Genomic DNA, 21,377 nt, shown 5'->3' with positions numbered 1-21,377 from the left:
GACAGGCGTTGGTGGTCAATCGCGACCGCCACTTCGACGACATCAAATGGGAGGAGGATCGTTATCTTCCCCGCCGTCGGAGCGGCCAATCCACCTACAACATCGCCGCACCACTTGGGGAAAAGAACCATAGCCTTAGGCTTACCCTTATGAGCTTGGCCCAGACCAACACTGACTTGGATCAAACCTTGTATGAGCTAAATGTCATGGGGAATACCTACAGCTTGCCCTTGAGAATGCTACATTAAAGCAACAGCAAGATGGTCCTGATGTGGAGATTCCAAGAATTCCTGCTGATTCGTCCCCAAGGTACAGAGGAGGCTATGGAGACCCCAACACCAGCACCAACATCGACCCATAAGAGGATTTTTCAAAAATATATACTAAACACGCATAGATGTGCGCGAGTGTGTTAGTTTTTTTATTTTCAGTGGTTAAACAATTGTTACTTGAGTGGTTGGATAATTGTCATGATGGATAATGTTTAATTTGGATTTTTGTCATCACAATCAGGACAAAAATTCAAATCAAACATTGTTCATTATGACAATCATCCAACCACTCAAATAACAATTGTTCAACCAGTGAAAATAAAAGAAACTAAACACTCTCGCACATCTATGCGTGTTTATTACATATTTTTGGACAATCCTCCTATGGGTCGATGTTGGTGCTGATGTTAGGGTCTCCATAGCCTCCTCTGTTCCTTGGGGGGCAATTCAGCAGGAATTCTTGGAGTCTCCACATCAGGATTACCTTGCTGCTGCTTCAATGTAGCATTCTCAAGGGCAAGCTGTAGGTATGACTTCCCCATGAAATCTAGCTCATCCAAAATTTGATCAAGTCAGTATTGGTCTGAGCCAAACTCATTAGGGTAGGCCTAACCATATGGTTCTCCTCCCCAAGTGGTGCGACGATGTTGTAGGTGGACTGGCCGCTCCGACGGCGGGGAGGATAATGATCCTCCTCACATTTGATGTCGAAGTGGCGGTCGCGATTGATCACCAACGCCTATCAAGCAGCATCTCGAATGGCGACGGCACGTGTGAGCCGTGGAGTGATAGCACGGTGGATGTAGCACACCCGACTCCCTTCGCGGATGTACACCTCCGTCACCGAGGAGAACCATAGGGTTAGGACCTACCCTGATGAGTTTGGCTCAGACCAATACTGACTTGATCAAACCTTGGATGAGCTAGATTTCATGGAGAAGGCATACCTACAGCTTGCCCTTGAGAATGCTACATTGAAGCAGTAGTAAGGTGATCCTGATGTGGAGACTCCAAGAATTCCTGCTGAATTGCCCCCAAGGAACAGAAGAGGCTATGGAGACCCCAACACCAGCACCAACATCGACCCATAGGAGGATTGCCCAAAAATATGTAATAAACACGCATAGATGTGCGAGAGTGTGTTTAGTTTCTTTTATTTTCAATGGTTCAATAATTGTTACTTGAGTGGTTGGATGATTGTCGTAATGAATAATGTTTGATTTGAATTTTTGTCCTGATTGTGATGACAAAAATCCAAATTAAACATTATCCATCATGACAATTATCCAACCACTCAAGTAACAATTGTTCAACCACTGAAAATAAAAAAACTAACACACTCTCGCACATCTATGCGTGTTTAATACATATTTTTAAAAAATCCTCCTATGGGTCGATGTTGGTGCTGGTATTGGGGTCTCTATAGCCTCCTCTATACCATGGGGGACGATTCAGCAGGAATTCTTGGAATCTCCACATCAGGACCATCTTGCTGTTGCTTCAATGTAACATTCTCAAGGGCAAGTTGTAGGTATGGCTTCCCGATGACATTTAGCTCATCCAAGGTTTGATCCAAGTCAGTGTTGGTCTGGGCCAAGCTCATCAGGGTAAGCCTAAGGCCATGGTTCTTCTCCCCAAGTGGTGTGGCGATGTTGCAGGTGGATTGGCCGCTCCGACGGCGGGGAAGATAACGATCCTCCTCTCTCAGGATGCAGGCGGGGCGGGTTTTTAATGTTGCCCACCAACCCGCCCCGCAAAATCAACGTTCGCGAACAACGCGGTTCAACTGCAAGTTCCTCGTGGCCTAACATCGTTTGGTCCACCAAGCCCACTGGACAACACAATAAGCTCACTAAGAACCCGCAAGAACCGCAACGCTCGGCATCTTGGTGCGGGTGCTCAGTCTGGTACTCGTTGTCGGACGGGCCAAAATGACTGGACCGGCTTCGGTATCTTCGGTAAGGCCTGATGGTGCCGTAACAGAAGCTCGCACGATCATCACAACAGCTTCGCAGCCTAGTAAACTTAGGACAGAAAAATGCACTTTTGAATTTTATTTGTCAGTACTCGTTTTCGAATTTTATTCGAAAAATGTACTTTCATAAAATTCATCCGAAATTTCACGCTAATTTTTTTGACTAGCACATGAAGTATATTTCAGTCAATGCAGAGTTGCAGAGTGACATCCATACGTTACGTCTTTGTTTAGTAATAATAACTTTTGTTACAGGATATGTCTTTGTTTCTATACCTGTATTTTTTGATGTTGTTATATTTGAGAACGTACAATATATATATAGCCGGGATATGAAAATTAAAATGATCAGTGCAAAGTTGTATCATCCTTGCTCGTCGATTAACTGGATATGAAAATTTAGATTGCAGGTTCCAAGTTCTTACAGGATATGTGTAGATACTGTACGCGCAGAGAGATAGTGTACACGTAGCCTCCATTGCATTGTAGCGGGTCTCGCGGGTTTTACAGCGTAGTCTGTTATGTCCGCGGAAAAATTGTCCGCAAAGTTTATAGCTTAGCGGCTGACCGCAAGCCCGCTAACAAACTTTGCGGCGAGCGATGCGGGTTAGCGGCTGGCCGCGAACGAGCCCGCCTGCAAGCAGACTCCTCTCATTTGATGTCGTCGAAGTGGCGGTCGCGATTGACCACCAACGCCTGTCGAGCAGCATCCCGGATGGTGACTGCACGTGTGAGCCGTGCAGTGATAGCATGGTGGATGTAGCGCACCCGACTCCCTTCGCGGATGTACACCTCCGTCTCCTAGTAGTCGGGGTGGGTCCAATGCTCCGTCCGGTACTGCACGGCGCACCTGGTGTGGTAGCGGCGTACAAGGGAGAGAAGCTTGGGGTGGTAGTAGGTATCGCCCTGCAAATCATAGTGGATCTCCGCGGTCCACCCCTTAGCCAGCAGTGCAGCATGATAGTCATCACCATCATATCCACCGTCTTCTATCATCTCTACTGTCATTACCCCCATTATCAGAATCACAGTTGTCGGAATCATCAGGATCACCAGCTCCATCCTGACCCCTTGTTCATTTTCCTCCATGGGCTCCTCCTCGGATTCTTCTATCTCTATAGGCTCCTCATACATGGGCCCTTCTTCAGTCTCTTCATCCATAGATTCATCCTCCAAAGGTTCCTCCATGGGCACCTCCACAGGCAGTTCCTCATGGGACTCCTCCTCCATGTTCCTCAATGCCTCCACAGGCAGTTCCTCCTGGGGCTCCTCCTCCATGTTCCTCAATGGCAAGCGTGAACCTCGTCCTCTTTGTTGGCATCACAATGGTACGCTTGCGGGCTGTCAGCTTAGTGTGGGCCATCTATAAGATAGAAAAGGTTGAGTATCAGAATAAGATAATTTTTGCAACAGAAAAAAGAAAGAATATAAACAAAAAATTTATAGTAAATTAAAGGTAGCAAAATAAAGATAATGTAATCCTAAAAACATCCATTTCTAACTAGGTTGGTCATCCTACAGTCAGTTATAGCTTTGATACAAATTTGTCGCACCCAATTTTGCAAGTGCTCATATATGTGCGCCCAGGATGTCCAAACACACATATAATCTCAAATTGCAATAATATCAAAGTAAAGTACTTTATTACATCGCATAATCTCATCACATAATTGTCACAAGTCTTGCTCGTCGGTAATATTATTACATCAAATAGATAATTAAGCCCAATATGCCACAGGGGCTCCAACTGGGGAACATCTTCCTAGTAGTCCTGGACATCCTCTTCATATGTATTATCTGTTATTCATCCGGGATTTTCATTGAATGTAAAATAAGTGTAAGCTCACCATGCTTAGCAAGTATATCAAATGGATCTATGAGGCTCAAAGGCTAGACACGGTTTGACTACGGTTAGCATTTTTAGTTGGTTAAGTTTTAGCATCATAAATCACTACTTTAGTGAGTAAACTCAACCCAAGTGATACTAAAGAATAATCAAGATTATGTCAATTTTCCAACCATCCATAGTAACCACTAATCATGAAGGATCCAGATCGCTCGTATCCGTGAGCATGTCTGTTATAACAGGTTAAATATTTCTGCAGAAATTATACAACTTTACCCACCGAGCCGTGATTCCCAATGCCGGAGTTTGCAAAGCCCACATCACCTCTACCTAGGAAGTGTGACAGCGTAACCCTTCACTAGTCGCACTAACAAGTCGTAGTTGCTAAGGTTTCAGCCGTCTAGCTGTATGTGGCCCTCGTGGTCGTGGCACGGTACACCCTAGCAGGAAAAGAAACATACCAACTAGTGCCCCCCTCTTGCCCTTACGGAAAGCTACAAACGAGCTAGTACAATCTAGTTAACAGGTTAAAGTCAGAGCCATATGACACTCAGGGTTGTATGAAACCTCCTGGGTGGCCGCTTCAGAATTAAGTCCTTATGGAGAGGCACTAGAGCACTCAACCCAGTACTCTAGCCCACTAATTGTTGTTAAAAAGCTCCGTTTTAACATATTGCATAATACCTTTAGTCATGTTTAACGATTATTTTATGTTGAGCGCTGTAGCATCTATCCAAAATGCATCACAAACCATATGTCTCAAGGATATGTGGTACAAGTAAAAATCTAGGTAAAATCCTTAAAGGTAATTCAAATTTAAACACATGCATGTAAATGAATTGTAGAGTTCATAGGTACAAGGGACCTTTGCTACACTTGCCTTCCTCAAAGTCTCCTTCCTGGTACTGCTGGTCACCTGACTGATCCTCAGTGACCTCGAACTGATTACCCTCTAAACGTGTTCCAATTCACCAATCAAGCATTCATTTCAATCATCATACTTCTATTAGAACAGTACACAAATACAAAGATACTTCTATTAGAACAGTACACAAATACAAAGATACTTCTATTAGAACAGTACACCAAACAGTAGAAACATAAACTGAAAAGCTTATAAAACTAATCTACGTACTGCTACGAACACATAAGTGAAAGAATCACTCAAATCGGACTTAAAACACAAAAGTTATGCATGAAATAAGATTCCGGTGGCATTCTTGTAAATAAAACAAACTCAAATTTGAATAAAACCGACTGTAACGTGTTCTTGGATAGCGTGCACTATTTCTCAAAAGTACAGGGGCTAAAACAGAAGAAAACAAGACTAAAAAGAAATACCTTTTGAACTAATGTTGGACTGCGGGTTGATTCCTTGAAAACACGAGGGCTAAACTACAAAAGTGCCCGGCTGACTACGGGTTGACTCGCGTGGCTACTGACTGGGCGCCACGCGGCTGCGCGGGATTGGTGCGGTGCACCACGTGTACGTGGACTCGCTGACGTGGACGTTGTGCACCACGTCCACGGTCCACGCGAACTCAGCAGGGTACACAACAAGGACGGGAAGCATAAAAATGAAGAGCGGGTCCACGCGAACTCAGCAGGGTACAAAACAAGGACGGGAAGCTCGTCGAGATGACGGCTCCCACAGCGGTGCCATGGCCGGGATGAACGGGAGCTCCCCTATGCGGCACTCCAGGGCACTAAACTCAAGGCCGATGGGACGGGAAGGTCAAGGGGCTCACCGCGGGTCCAATGGAGGCGTTCGCGGCGTCCGGGAGGGCTCCGAGGGGTCCAGTCGACAGCGACGGCGAGCTGGAGAGAGAATTCGTCACGGGTGAGTGTGAATCTGTGCGATTTGTTACCAAAACGAAGAGAGGAAAGCACCTACGAACGCAGCGAGGCATGGCGGAGCTCCTGGGTAAGACGACGACGTCGATTGACACCGGAGCGGGCGGGCTACGGGACGGCGGTGCGAGCTCGGGTGTGGACGAAAAGGGAGAGGGAAGGGCTCGGCGGTGGGTCTTATAGGCGAGCGGCGCTGCAGGAATGGGAAGCGGCATGGCGGAGCTGCAGAATCACTAGATTTTGAATCCTTTCCATTGCTGGCGCGGGCGCGGCGGCGAGTTGCCGTGCATGGCATGCGCCATCACCGCGAACGAAGAAGGAAGGGGAAAGACGACTGACGTGCGGGTCTCGGTCGCCAGAGAAAGAGGAGGGGACGAGCGCGCGCCGAACTGGGCCACGGTCTCACGCGTGCGGAGGAGGGGCGCGGGTTCGAAGCGGGCCGCGTTGCTAGGCTATAGACGCGCGCGCGCATGCGATGGCGCTGGAGCGGGCCGCCGAGCAGGCCGTCCTGCCGGGCCGCGTGCGCGAAGGAAAAGGAAGGAAGGGCGCGGGCTGGGCTGCCAGCAGGCTCTGGGCCGAAATGGAGTGCAGGTGAAAAATAGAAAAAGAAAACTTTGCCAATTTCTTGTTTTTGCAAACTTGCTTCAAATTCAAACTAGATTTGAATTCAAAGCCACTCAACTCTAACCCTACACTCAGACAAAAACCAAAATGCCTCGGCATGAATACAACAATCATGTTACTAAATCTTATAGTAAATTTTAGTTAGCCAAAAGCTATTATTAAACCTAGCTTAAAAATGCATAAAAATTGATTAAATGCTAAAATTTACTCACTAATTTGTAATAAATTTTTAGGGTGTTACAAACACAAACACAATTAATTCAAGAAGAACTGACACAATATTAAGTCAGATACAAAGAATATATGAACACAATTAATTACTAGTTTAGTATGTTTACTTGGATATACAACTTCTCCAAGCATGGGAAGCATCTCATGAAGTCAATAATCTCATCCAGGCTAAGAATAAAAATATTGACTGCTAAAATCTTGACAGTACACGCGGGCGTTGTCGAGTTAATGATCCGGAATTCCATCATGTCGTATGGCTGCATGAAACATGTGTCAGCCAATCTATAAATGGTTATATTTTAAAGTATTTTTCTGCACACAGAAGCAACTCAGAAACTGTAGGCAAGAGGTACCTCAATAATCATAGAGCCCATTGCAAACCAGGAACAGTAATCAGTATAATTTAGGCAACCCAAGGTCTCCAGATTGGGTGCTGAAATAACTGATACTTGCAGTGGCATGCCCGTTTGTGGTGGTCGATGATACAGAATCCTTTTAAGGCAAGGGGCATCCTCGATGATGAATTCTTCTAGGAATGTCACTGATGTTTGATACCCATCATCAGCATGACCCACCCCAATGCTTGTAAGACTAGCTGAGTTGATCCTGAGACAGTGGAAGCCAAATATGGTGCTAAGCAGCAAGCACTCCAGGATGGGAGAAGCAGCAATAATGCTATGCAGGGAATCCTCCGAAATGCGAGCTTCTTGAGCTTGGGGAACTGAAGCGCTTGGGCGACGTCGTCTGAGAGGTGGCATTGGCTGAGAGTGGAGACGCAAAGGCACGACGAGAACCGGAAGGCAGATGCCGGCAGAGGTGGCGGTTGCAACTCCTGCGGCCCCCAAATGAAGGGGATCCAGCAGTCAATCTCTTGGAGGTCGTCGAGGGCGGGGGATCGGAGCCACGCATCCACAGTGGCGGGGTGGTCCTGTAGTCGCTGTGCGGGGAAGCGAAAGCGGCGGCCGGGGCCCCGGTGGGAGGAGAGGATGCGGGAGACGACATCGATGGTGCGAAGGTCACCGCCGTCGAGGTTGAGAGGGGCGGAGCGCCAGAGATGGCGCCACCGGGTGGCGAGGATTTGGGTGCGGGCGGCATCCTTGGTGGGGAGGCGAGAGATGACCTCACCCAGAATGGCGTCGCGGAGGCTGCTGATTCGGTCGACCCCGTCTTCTTCCTGTCCGTCGGCTCCAGGCGGCAGATCTTGGACGTAGGGTTCGTCTCCTTCTGCTCCAGGATGATTGGAATCAGACTCACTCGTCGCTGGTAGAGAGATGTTCACGCCACCCTCCTGTTCCGGGCTCTCGGGTGCCTCCGGCTTCCTTCTCTTGGCAGGGCGAGGCGCTACCTGCGTCTCCATGGCCGCCGGCCGGTGGGTTGATTGGGGGCGACGGGGCGGGGAAAGGGGAAACACGACGGCTGGCTGAAGCTCCGTAGGGTTTTGGGTTTTTATTTTTTTTGATGAGTGTCAGTGGACTCCGTAGGGTTTTGGGTGCGTGCAGCATCCACATTCCAGAGGCCTCCCGTTGCCGGCCCATGGGCCCAGGCCATCTATGTTTGGCTTCAAAATCAACTTCAATTTCCGAATGCAGCACAACTTTAACTTTTGCGTAACGAGAAAACAAGAGAGCGAGAATCAGCATGTGTAAGTGGGACGGCGTGACCTGTATTATTCATCTGAACTCGCATCCTGTTTCTATTGCAGGATATTTTTTTCTTATTATTGCAAAAAGTTTGTTCGAAAAGGTTAAATTTTGAATAAGCGTGCAACCGTGCGCCATCTACGCATTCGTATGTTTTGGCTGATCTTTTCATACATTTATTTTTGAAGTGGGAGCATGGAGCACATGATATGCTCTCTCTCCATCTTTGGCACCGTTCTCTCGTCGGTTAGAATTCAATAGATTAGATTAGATCATATACGGTGGTTTAGTGTCTCAAACCTCGAGCCACGAGGCCATGACTAGTTTAGAGGGCACTGCTAGAGAAAATTAGTTTGTGGACTCCGATCCCTATCAATCGTCGCTTGGCGGACGGCAAGCATGGCACACTGAACAACCTCCAGTTGTGCTTCGTCGCGCGCACCACGAGCACAACGATGGCCAAATCCTTATTGAGCGTGCGTGCATCGCGACTACTGCAGGCATACGAACACGCATCCACGCATGATTGGAATAGGACGGATCCAGGGAAATGTCCAGGGGACTACTTCAACCTCCAGACAACTCGGCTTAAAGTCTTATTTTTAGATACCTGGTCCTGGGTAGCTCTTGCCACATACAATCCTCGTTATGTCGATCACGGCTGCAGTGGCGTGGTCTGCCCGCCGCCACTAACCCCTGCGGAGGCGAGAAGCACCGTGGAATTCTGATCTGCACCGACCAAAGGGAGATCCACTGTACTCGTCCGATTTACTTTTGAAATATTTAGGTGCAACATGTGTAACATAAAAAAAAATAGGTGGAACATTTGAAATATGCTTCTAAAATACTTGCAAAAGTACCTAAAAAGCACTTGAAAACCATTGCTGATATATATAATATCTAGACAAAACACTTACAACGTATATGTAAAACGTATGTAACGTCCAGATAAACGCACTGCAGCACTATTTTAACAGTAACTAATAATATTTTCATATCACACCAAATCGCGTAAGCGAAATTTCAACGAAACAATAGGGCCGATGATGCTCAAGGCCGACTTGTCAACAGACATACTACTGCTACATTCCATGTCGTGGTGTTCCGTTCCTCCCATGGTTGGCGTTCGGACACGTCAACCTGTTCCTGTTGCTATGCTTGTGCTAGCTAGCTCTCCAATTTTGGTGGCAGCACGGGGCCACGCCCATCACCTCGGTCTCCACACGGCGGCAACCTTGCAGGCCAGGATGGTGATGGTGGCCCTGCCATTGCTGCCCGTGGATGGGCTGTCAGCTAGGTACAACACAAGTTAGATTCGTGCGATTCTATTTTGATAATACTACACTCCTATAGGTTAATCTTTCGTTATCGCCATTTTCACCATCGTAGCAATATAAGCATCCATATGATACTTTCACCGTCGGTTGGATCGATAGGGAGGCCTCGCAAGGAATGAAATCGACAGTTGAAAACCATCGATACGGTGGTGGTAGTGGGGTTGAATTCCACCGTGTTTGGAACGCCGAGCCGACTGAGATACGCGTTGTCATCGTCACACCTACACGACTATTTGGTGTACCTGCGGTAAATATTGAAGGTGAGTAAACAAGAGTGTGTCCCAATCCCCAACTACCAAACCCCCCTGACCCGCTCTACAATTCTTTAAGGCCGCTACCCTCTGAAACCACCCCTCTTCCATGTTCATCCCATTCTTCCATCAAACTAGCTAGAACCATGTCGACGGATGGTTTTTCCAAGATTCTCAGCTACGACTCATCCTCCGATGAGGACGAGGTCCATCAACACTCATCGTCTGAGGAGGCCTCCATGGAGTACATGGATCCTGATTTGATTCCTAACAGGAGCTCCGACACCGAGGAGGAGGACGACGATGAGCCCGAGGATGATGACATCGACGAATGATGACGGGCCTCCTCCGAAGCGACCAAGGCGACCATCATCCTCGCTTTGAGAGGATTACTTTTAGGTGTATCATCTTTGTGGATGAGCTGAGTACAACCACTCGTTGGAAATGTATCTATATATTTTATAAAGTAATAAACAAAAATTCTAGTCCGACCAATGCTTCTTTCTTTTGTTGTCATCGCTCCTAGTGCTATGTCATGTCGCTGGACCAATGTTTTTGGTGGCCCTGTGTGGCAGAACCACCCGAAATAGCGTACTTACGAAGGCGCTTGTCTTCCATCAGACACTAAGCACCCCGAAAGTAACTACAGCGAGCGGTGTCCGTCGGGCACACCCCAAGGGAGAACCCGAAAGATCCACATTTTTCCCAAGGATCCAATATTGAAAACGAGTTACAACACAAGTCTATCTCATACATTAGAGTTTCTTGAAAAGTACATTATTACAATACCAAATACAGAGTGCGGAATAATAAACAGCGGAATATTAAAAGATAACATCTAGCGATAAGATAACGAGGATTCCGTCTGAGCCCACCAGATGGATCCTCCACACAAGGAACTCCTTAAGCGTCACCTGCAACAGGGGTAAATAAACCCTGAGTACACAATGTACTCGCAAAACTTATCCGATAGTGGGAATACTTTCCCGACTCCAAGGAATATGCTAGGCTTTATGGTTTGCTGGTTCTCTTTTAGCAAAAAGCAATACTAATAGTGAGTCCTTATTGATACATTATTATCATCAGCCGTATTAAGTTTTCATCTAGTCAATCTATATAAGCACATGTTCTACTTTCAAGCAAGAGTTGAGCAATCGATACTGTTCCTTCTCTTTTTCCACTTCCAGTTCTTACTACGGTGCTAAACCGCAGACAAGCCGTACCGGATAACCCGGCGATTCGCGAATCAATGTGCCCAGCTGGGTGCCCCGAAGACACACGCCCCGCTTGTACCCTAGGCACAAGCAGGACTAACCCACCACTCTCCTGTCCTGGGTGTCCAGGTCCCCGTCCAAACTTGGACTCCAAGCCCCCGCCTCTGAGTCCCGGACTCAGTGCGGTGCAAGGACCTCCTCCACCTCCTCTTCCCATCAGTCGGTCCAGAAAGAGCCGGATCCGCGACAAGAGAGCAGCAAGCCTTCCTTGCGCCCATACCCAAGTATGTGCTCGGGACAATAATCTATGACTTGCCTAGAGTCATATGCAACGACCGGTCCTTAATCGATACAGACAGGGAAAAAGTATAACTGGGCTATGCCCTATTGGCCGCAAGACACAACCCCTCACACCCACCAGTACCAAATCCACATCCCTAGTCCGGTCACCATTTTCCTTTCCATTATTTCATCATGATATCATAGTTTAATCACATATTTGCGAGTAACGACAGGTTACTCACGCTACCGACATCCTGAGCATAGCAGCTACTCGACCTGTACTAGTAGGACTCATGGTGGATATATTTATGCATGTAGCTTCCATAAAATGCTTGTAACGTAAATGCATATCATATAAATATATTCAGTGATCATTTAAAAATAGGGGTTATGCACCGGGGCTTGCCTTGGGCAGGCGCGGTGTCAGCAAAGTCAGTGACGGGTGGCTCCGGAACGTCCTCCTACACGAGGATCTCCTCGTACTCTTCGACGACTTCATCGTACTCCTGCTTGCCGAAGGTCATGATCTCCAGTGGCTCGTCCTCTATATGCATGCAGTGATGATGATGCAATAATTAATATATAGGCATCCACAACTCTTAAAATAAGAATACATCTACCAAGCTACTAAGCTAACTCTAATGACTAATACGCAAAGTTACCTATTATTCCCACTAAATAAGTATGAAACATTTCATGTATTATCTTAGCAACTAAAGGCATCCTTATTGTTAATATCAATTTACTATATATATAATAAAACAAGGTGCACTAGCTACCATGCATCATAAAAATTCATTCTCTAAATAACCATAATAAGCATTTCAAAATAATAAAGTAACCCTAAAGGTATCACTGAACTATATGAACTAATTACACTAATAGATAGATCATGAATTTAGGAATCTAACAAAATTTATTTCACAATCAATAAATAAATTCAAATGAGCTCTAGAGATGAAGAAAATGATATTATTGGAGAAGGATAATCATGCTATTGGACTTGTTGACTTGCACATGACTGTGGGTCTAGAAATACTAGATGAGACCGCGGGTCAAGAAAATAATAGAGAAGGAGGATGAAGGAATTCTTATAGACGAACTACCTCGGAATTGAATGAAGTGCCTCCTATGGTGATCGATGTGCGGAGGCAATGCAAGATGAGAGACACCAGGGAGCTTAGCAATTGCTTGCCCTGCGTGGAGCGGAGCAGAACCATATATAGCACTGGTTGTGGGTGGTCATGACAAGCTAGGTAGTCTGGAAGCACGAAACGAGTTGGCAGGGTTGTCCTCTGGCTCCGTGCCGTGTGCGGTGGTGTAGTCTTTGGTCATAAGAGAATTAATTCAAGGATGAACTTTGAGTGGTCTTGGACTTACGAGCACGTCAGGACTGGAGTGGGCTTTGGGCTGAACGTGCTTGGCGGTGGGGTGCTGGTTCATTCATGCAGGTTAAGGAATTAATGAAGGAGGAGACCACATGTCAAGGAAACATTAGAGAATAAGAAGATCAATTGTAAACTAGCTACCTCAGCTGATTATAGCTCGGGGAGAAATCGATAGACGCAGCTCTCTTGGGCAAGAATAGAAGAACTTGATTTGAGAGAAAGAAACAAGTGAGCAGCGGAGCGAGATGGCTCGGCGGCTCCGCGTGTCCCTTTTAAAGACAGGAGACGTAAGAAATGGAGAAGCAAAGGCGCGACAGCGACGCGTCGTAAGATTAGTGGCTAACTAGCTTGCTTAAAGGTAATAAAACGCCACGGGAACGACGTGTTTGCTCGGGTAAACAGTGTTTTCCATGGTGCTATAGTGTTTTCTTTGGAGCTATGGTGTTTTCCACGCATGAACAGTAGCTTCTGCGCTGCTATAGTTCTGTCGTGTTGAAAATCTACTCTGGTACCATTCTGACATGTTGAAACTCCTACTGCTACAGTGCTGCATGAGGAAAGGGTGCGTGCACCGTGTTTGCAGAGTAGTGAGCGAGCGGCATGCTCACCGGTCGAACTTGTGAGTGAGATTAATGCGTAGCGTGTGCGACACATTATGGCAGTGGTAGCGCATCGTGCACTGATAATTTTGCAAGGTGATTAGCAAGCGAAGTAAAGGTGAGATAATTAGAACAACGAGAGATGACAGTGGCGCGTCACGAGATTGATGGAGATATAAATCTTGCCAAGTGGTATGCTAATAATTAGTGAATGACAATAATTTATCATTTGACTTTGTGGCTATGGAGCTCTCACGTGGAGAGAGATGATGTGCTGGAAGGACAACTTGGACAAGGAATAAATTAGAGCTCAATTTGAGAATTAGTACAATAAAATTTAATTTATCATTTACCACATGCAATAATACATAAACATGATGCCCATGACAGGGTTTAGTATTTTGATTAAGACATAACACCGAGGGTGTTACAAATCTACCCCCCTAAAACAAAATCTCGACCCGAGATTTCATGTGCCTAGTGTGAGAAGAAGGTAGGAAATACATTTTGATGCAGCAACTAACTATCAGAACCAGAGAGGAGATGGGGGTAATGCTTTGATAAGTAGCTCTCTTGCTCCCAGATGGCTTCGTCCTCTGAATGGTTTTGCCATTGTACCTTGTAAAACTTTATCACCCTGTTCCTGGTCACTCTCTCCTTCTCATCCAAAATTTTTATAGGATGCTCCACATAAGATAGATCAGGTTGGAGTGGGAGTCCTTCTATTTTTATAGATTCTTTAGGAACTCGTAGGTATTTCTTCAGTTGTGAGACGTGAAATACACTGTGAACTGCCGAGAGAATTTCAGGGAGTTGGAGACGATAAGCAATGGAACCACACTGCGGCAACACCTTGTATGGACCCACATACCGAGGGGCTAACTTGCCATGGACACCAAACCGATGTACCCCTCTCAAAGGAGATACCTTGAGATACACATAATCTCCAGCTGCAAATTCCAAAGGTCTTCTTCGTTTGTCTGCGTAAGCCTTCTATCGACTCTGAGCTGACTTCAAGTGTTCATGAATTATATTTACTTTCTCTCGAGCCTCCTTTATGAAATTCGACCTGAAGTACCCACGGTCTCCTACCTCAACCTAGTTTAGTGGCATCCTACACTTCTGTCCATATAAAGCTTCAAATGGTGCCATACGAATACTCTCCTGATAGTTGTTATTATAAGAAAATTCAGCCAGCTTCAAACACTGATCACACTTCTCAGGAAAAGAGATGGTACAAGCCCGCAGCATATCCTCGAGCACCTAGTTCACCCTTTCAGTTTGACCATTAGTCTGGGGATGGTATGCTGAGCTTCTGAGAAGACAAGTACCCAAACACTCCTGGAGTTTCTCCCAGAAACAAGAGACAAAAACTGACCCTCTATCAGAGATGATGGTGAGAGGAACTCCATGTAGGGTCACAATCCGATCAAAGTATAACTCCGCATACTTCTTGGCATTGTATCTAGTGTCCACCGAAAGGAAGTGGGCAGACTTGGTGAGACGGTCCACAATGACCCAAATAGAATCAAAGCCCGAGGAGGTGCGGGGTAAACCCACAATGAAATCCAGGGAAATATCCTCCCATTTCTAAATAAGAATGGGCAAGGGCTGTAGATATCCAGGAGTACGCATATGATCTGCCTTGACTCTACCACAAGTGTCACACTCTGCAACGAACTGGGTGATATCTTGCTTCATGTAAGACCACTAGTACAGTTGGTGTAGATCATGGTACATCTTGTTGCTACCAGGGTGGATAGACAGCTTGGAATGATGGGCTTCTTTTAAAATCTTTCTTTTCAGCTCTTCATTGGATGGAACCACCAGCCTATCCTTGTATCTCACAACTCCCAGCTCATCAATGCTAAAATGAGGTCCACGTCCTTCAGCTAGCAACTTCTTGATGTGAGGAATCTCTTCGGGGTCTTCCTTTTGTTCCCGAATAATTTGCTCCAGCAGCTCTGAGGTCAAAGCAATCTAAGCTAGCACCTCTGTGTGGTGAAGTGACAAGGGTATATCCTCAACCTGATGCGACTTATGACTTAAGGCATCAGCTACCACATTGGCTTTTCCTGGATGATAGTGAACTTCCAAATTATAATCCTTGATCAACTCTAACCATCTCCTTTGCCTCATGTTCAACTCAGACTAAGTGAAAATATACTTAAGGCTCTTGTGGTCAGTGAAGATATGCACTTTGTTGCCCAACAAATAATGCCTCCAAATCTTTAGAGAGTGAACTATAATAGCTAGCTCTAAATCATGGGTAGGGTAGTTCACCTCGTGCTTCTTCAGTTGGCGCAAAGCATAAGCTATCACATGCCCCTCTTGCATAAGCACACACCCCAATCCCATCTTCGAGGCATCACAGTAAACATCAAAGGGCCTCTCAATATCAGGTTGAGCCAATACAGGAGCAGTGGTCAGAAAAGTCTTCAGGGACTGAAAAGCTTCTTTACAAGCTGGACCCCAAACAAACTTAGCTTCTTTCTAGAGCAGCTTAGTCATGGGTTGGGCTATCTTGGAGAAATTGGGGATGAAACGTCGATAGTATCCAGCTAGCCCAAGGAACTGACAGATCTGGTGCACAGACCTAGGAGACTTCCAATCTAACACATCTTGCACCTTGCTAGGATCTACAGAAACGCCCTCAGGTGTCAACACATGTCCCAAAAACTGCACTCGATCTAGCCAAAACTCGCACTTACTGATTTTAGCATACAGCTGGTGCTCTCTAAGTCGAGTCAGGACTATCCGGAGGTGACAGGTATGCTCTTCATCATTCTTGGAGTAGATCAAAATGTCATCAATGAACACTACCACAAACTTATCCAACTCCGGCATGAAGACTGAGTTCATTAGGTACATGAAGAAAGCCAGGGCATTGGTGAGACCGAAAGACATCACTAGGTACTCATACAACCCATACCTAGTAGAGAAAGCTGTCCTTGGTATATCCTGTGGCTTGATCTTGATCTGATGGTAGCCCGATTGGAGATATATCTTCGAGAACACCTTGGCACCAGCTAACTAATCAAACAAAGTATCTATGCGGGGCAAAGGATACTTGTTCTTAACTGTTACCACATTGAGGGGGCGGTAATCCACACACATCCGCAGAGTACCATCCTTCTTCTTCACGAAAATCGTTGGACAACCCCATGGTGAAGAACTTGGGCAGATGAAACCCTTGTCCATCAACTCCTCCAGTTGCTTCTTCATTTCTGCCAGTTCTCTCAGAGCCATGCGGTATGGACGCCTGGAGATAGGAGCAGTACCAGGCTCAAGCTCAATGGAGAATTCTACCTCACGGTCCGGTGGCAATCCAGGAAGATCTTCAGGGAAAATATCTAGAAACTCACATACTACTAGAATGGAGGTAAGATCAGGAATGGCTTCAGCATGGGCAGCAACAGGTAAGACCGGTTCTGAGGGTATGATGAGAGACATCCTATCCTCAGAAAATGGAAGCCATAACTCTACACTTCTTCTCTTCATATCCAATACTACCCCATACACCCGCAACCAGTTCATTCTAAGAATAACATCAATGCCTTGCCTAGGCATTATCATGAACTATAGACGGTAAGCGTGGGTGGCTAATACCAAACTTACTGTATCTGTGCGGGTATTGATGAACATCTGAGAACCCACAGTACGGATCTTATAGGCATACGATATAGCCAATAGTGATAAGTTGTGCCGCTCTACAAACCCATGCTCATAAAGGAATGCGATGCGCCAGAATCAAACAACACCAAAGCTGGATGGGATTCAATGGTAAACATACCAGCCATAACTGTCTCCTGATGCATAGCTTGCTGAGCATCCATGAAGTGCACCTGACTAGATCTGCTGGGCACCTTCCTCTTGATGAAAGTCCTCTTAATCAGCCTGGAATTTGCAGACAGCTGAGACGGCTAAGCTGTCTGCTGCTGAGGACACTCCCTGGCATAGTGGCCATCCTTGCCACACTTGAAACAAGCACCAGGCTTGTTCTCGAATCCTTGACGAGGTGGGACCTGCTATCCCTGAGTCTACTAGGGCTACACCTGCTGCTGAGGTGCCTTGTACTGAGTAGCAGAAGTCTATGATGTCTGCTGGGGTGACCAGTACGGAGGCCCGCCGGATGGTTGATAGGGCCCCCGCCTAACAATCTACACCTTCTGAGTATGGGGATGGCTTGAGGATCCAGCTACCACCCGCTTCCGCTTCCAATCCGCCTAGGATGCCCGCTGAAAACCCTCAAGAGGAATGGCGGCGTTCATTAGAGCCCCAAAGGTCAGATAGTTCCCTAGGTACAGTTTCTCCTGAAGAGCAGGAGTGAGACCGCGAAAGAAGCGATCCCTCTTCTTGTCATCCGTGTCCACCTAACTACCAGCATACTGAGCCAAGTGGTTAAACTGGGTCACATACTCCATTACCATCCTGCTCCCCTGACGTAGCTCCATGAACTCGGTCACCTTCTGGTGGATAACACCAGTAGGTATGAAGAACTCATGGAAGGCGGTGGAGAACTCCTGCCACATCATCGGGTGATCTGGCAGCTCCATGGCCTGGAAAGTCTCCCACTAGGCACCTGCGGACCCCAAAAGCAGCTAGGACGCAAAGTGCATCTTCTGCTCGTTGGCCACTCCGAGTAGCCGAAACTTCTGCTCCTACGTGCGAAGCTAGTGCTCCGCCTCCAACGGATCGTCCGATAGTGTGAACATGGGTGGGTGGGTCTTGAGGAAGTCCTGGTAAGAGGACTATCCCTCAGGACGATGAGCACCACCCCCATTCCCACCGTTACCTCTAGGGCCTCCACAGGCAAGACCTGCGACGGCCTATGCCATAATCTCCATGGCACGAGTTGTCTCCTGACGAGCAGCGGTTGACTCCTGACGAGCAGCCAACAACTCCACCATGACCTCCATGATGGACAGCGACAGAGGCGGTGGCGGAAAAGGCTGAGGAACCAAGGGTGGAACCTCCTGAGCTCCCTCGTTGTCACGCTCAAAAGCCCGAGCACTGTCACCATGGCCCTCAGTTGGCCGCTCCTGAACTGGTGCTCCCACGTCCAGACCTTAGATTCATCTAGTAAGAGAGACAAACCATCCATTAGGACACCTTCCTGATCAGGATCCAGGGATTAAAGAAATGGCAGCACATTTTTTAAGGCATTCATTAAGTTAGTCCTACCAATTTACTACTTTCATTATACATGAAGGGGGATTCCTAGTTCAAGTAAGATGCTATTATATGATGCATGCTTCGACCTATACGTTCACTCAAGCCAGAATATAGCGGCGTTTGTAAAATTTTTGGTACATCGCACACTCACTTTCCATATACTAAGCGATTTCTTACGTCATGTAAGTTAGTGTACCTACAGAAACTGATTAGATAAAACCAGTGCTGCTATCCTAGATATACCATATAGCTAGGGCTTATACTTAACTTAATCGCATCCTACTTTTCGCAAAACTTTTGTTGGTCCACTTTTAGTTTTGTAAAAGAGTGAGAAACTCGTGACCATTATTGGCTCTGATACCAACTATGGTAGAACCACCCAAAATAGCGTACTTACGAAGGCGCTTGTCTTCCATCAGACACTAAGCACCCCGAAAGTAACTACAGCGAGCGGTGTCCGTCGGGCATACCCCAAGGGAGAACCCAAAAGATCCATATTTTTCCCAAGGATCCAATAATGAAAACGAGTTACAACACAAGTCTATCTCATACATTAGAGTTTCTTGAAAAGTACATTATTACAATACCAAATACAGAGTGCGAAATGATAAACAGCAGAATATTAAAAGATAACATCTAGCGATAAGATAACAAGGATTCCGTCTGAGCCCACCAGATGGATCCTCCACACAAGGAACTCCTCAAGCGTCACCTGCAACAGGGGTAAATAAACCCTGAGTACACAATGTACTCGCAAGACTTATCCGATAGTGGGAATACTTTCCTGACTCCAAGGAATATGCTAGGCTTTATAGTTTGCTGGTTCTCTTTTAGCAAAAAGCAATACTAATAGTGAGTCCTTATTGATACATTATTATCATCAGCCATATTAAGTTTTCATCTAGTCAATCTATATAAGCACCTGTTCTACTTTCAAGCAAGAGTTGAGCAATCGATACTGTTCCTTCTCTTTTTCCACTTCCAGTTCTTACTACGGTGCTAAACCGCAGACAAGCCGTACCGGATAACCTGGCGATTCGTGAATCAATGTGCCTAGCTGGGTGCCCCGAAGACACACGCCCCACTTGTACCCTAGGCACAAGCAGGACTAACCCACCACTCTCCTGTCCCAGGTGTCTAGGTCCCCGTCCAAACTTGGACTCCAAGCCCTCGCCTCTGAGTCCTGGACTCAGTGCGGTGCAAGGACCTCCACCACCTCCTCTTCCCATCAGTCGGTCCAGAAAGAGCCGGATCCACAATAAGAGAGCAGCAAGACTTCCCTACGCCCATACCCAAGTATGTGCTTGGGACAATAATCTATGACTTGCCTAGAGTCATATGCAATGACCGGTCCTTAATCGACACAGACAGGGAAAAAGTGTAATCGGGCTATGCCCTGTTGGCCGCAGGACACAACCCCTCACACCCACCAGTACCAAATCCACATCCCTATCCGGTCACCATTTTCCTTTCCATTATTTCATCATGATATCATAGTTTAATCACCTATTTGTGAGTAACGACAGGTTACTCACGCTACCGACATCCTGAGCATAGCAGCTACTCGACCTGTACTAGTAGGACTCATGGTGGATATATTTATGCATGTAGCTTCCATAAAATGCCTATAATGTAAATGCGTATCATATAAATATATTCAGTGATCATTTAAAAATAGGGGTTATGCACCGGGGCTTGCCTTGGGCAGGTGCGGTGTCAGCAAAGTTAGTGACGGGTGGCTCCGGAACATCCTCCTGCATGAGGATCTCCTCGTACTCTTCGATGACTTCGTCGTACTCCTGCTCGCCGAAGGTCACGATCTCTAGTGGCTCGTCCTCTATATGCATGCAGTGATGATGATGCAATAATTAATATATAGGCAACCGCAACTCTTAAAATAAGAATACATCTACCAAGCTACTAAGCTAACTCTAATGACTAATACGCAAAGTTACCTATTATTCCCACTAAACAAGTATGAAACATTTCATGTATTATCTTAGCAACTAAAGGCATCCTTATTGTTAATATCAATTTACTATATATATAATAAAACAAGGTGCACTAGCTACCATGCATCATAAAAATTCATTCTCTAAATAACCATAATAAGCATTTCAAAATAATTAAGTAACCCTAAAGGTATCACTGAACTATACGAACTAATTACACTAATAGATAGATCATGAATTTAGGAATCTAACAAAATTTATTTCACAATCAATAAATAAATTCAAATGAGCTCTAGAGATGAAGAAAATGATATTATTGGAGAAGGATAATCATGCTATTGGACTTGTTGACTTGCACATGACTGTGGGTCTAGAAATACTAGATGAGACCGCGGGTCAAGAAAATAATAGAGAAGGAGGATGAAGGAATTCTTATAGGCTAACTACCTTGGAATTGAATGAAGTGCCTCCTATGGTGATCGATGTGCAGAGGCAATGCAAGATGAGAGACACCAGGGAGCTTAGCAATGGTAGCGCGTCGGTCGAACTTGTGAGTGAGATTAATGCATAGCGTGTGCGACACACTATGGCAGTGGTAGCACGTCGTGCACTGATAATTTTGCAAGGTGATTAGCAAGCGAAGTAAAGGCGGGATAATTAGAACAACGAGAGATGACAGCAGCGCGTCATGAGATTGATGGAGATATAAATCTTGCCAAGTGGTATGCTAATAATTAGTG

The 21,377-nt window shown here is 46.1% G+C and overlaps 2 protein-coding genes across 3 annotated transcripts; both read right to left on the bottom strand.

Moving 5' to 3' along the window:
- Positions 1-1,654: 1,654 nt before the first annotated feature.
- On the bottom strand, positions 1,655-8,223 carry LOC136551254 (uncharacterized). 2 transcript variants are annotated; one of them, XM_066542838.1, is made up of 4 exons: positions 7,153-8,223; positions 6,907-7,056; positions 4,974-5,096; positions 1,655-3,610 (listed from the first exon to the last, which is right to left on the bottom strand). In XM_066542838.1, the coding sequence occupies exon 4, from the start codon at positions 3,523-3,525 to the stop codon at positions 3,049-3,051; it is 477 nt and encodes a 158-aa protein (XP_066398935.1). In that variant the 5' UTR covers positions 3,526-3,610; positions 4,974-5,096; positions 6,907-7,056; positions 7,153-8,223; the 3' UTR covers positions 1,655-3,048. The 2 variants fall into 2 exon arrangements, with proteins under 2 accessions (XP_066398935.1, XP_066398936.1); XM_066542839.1 differs by lacking the exon at positions 4,974-5,096.
- Positions 7,338-8,156, bottom strand: LOC136548351 (putative F-box/FBD/LRR-repeat protein At1g78760). Its single transcript, XM_066539913.1, has one exon. It carries the CDS (start codon positions 8,154-8,156, stop codon positions 7,338-7,340), a length of 819 nt encoding a protein of 272 aa, XP_066396010.1.
- Positions 8,224-21,377: the final 13,154 nt, after the last annotated feature.

This window comes from Miscanthus floridulus, chromosome 4, assembly GCF_019320115.1.
Source record: "Miscanthus floridulus cultivar M001 chromosome 4, ASM1932011v1, whole genome shotgun sequence".
In the NCBI taxonomy this organism is placed as follows: domain Eukaryota; kingdom Viridiplantae; phylum Streptophyta; class Magnoliopsida; order Poales; family Poaceae; genus Miscanthus; species Miscanthus floridulus.
The sequence above is the reverse complement of the archived record's forward strand: the minus strand, read 5'-3'. Positions and strand labels throughout refer to the sequence as shown.

Excerpts from the sequence above, each read along its gene's own strand:
- LOC136551254 (XM_066542838.1), bottom strand. The coding sequence starts at position 3,525 with ATGGAGGAGGAGCCCCAGGAGGAACTGCCTGTGGAGGCATTGAGGAAC.
- LOC136548351 (XM_066539913.1), bottom strand. The coding sequence starts at position 8,156 with ATGGAGACGCAGGTAGCGCCTCGCCCTGCCAAGAGAAGGAAGCCGGAG.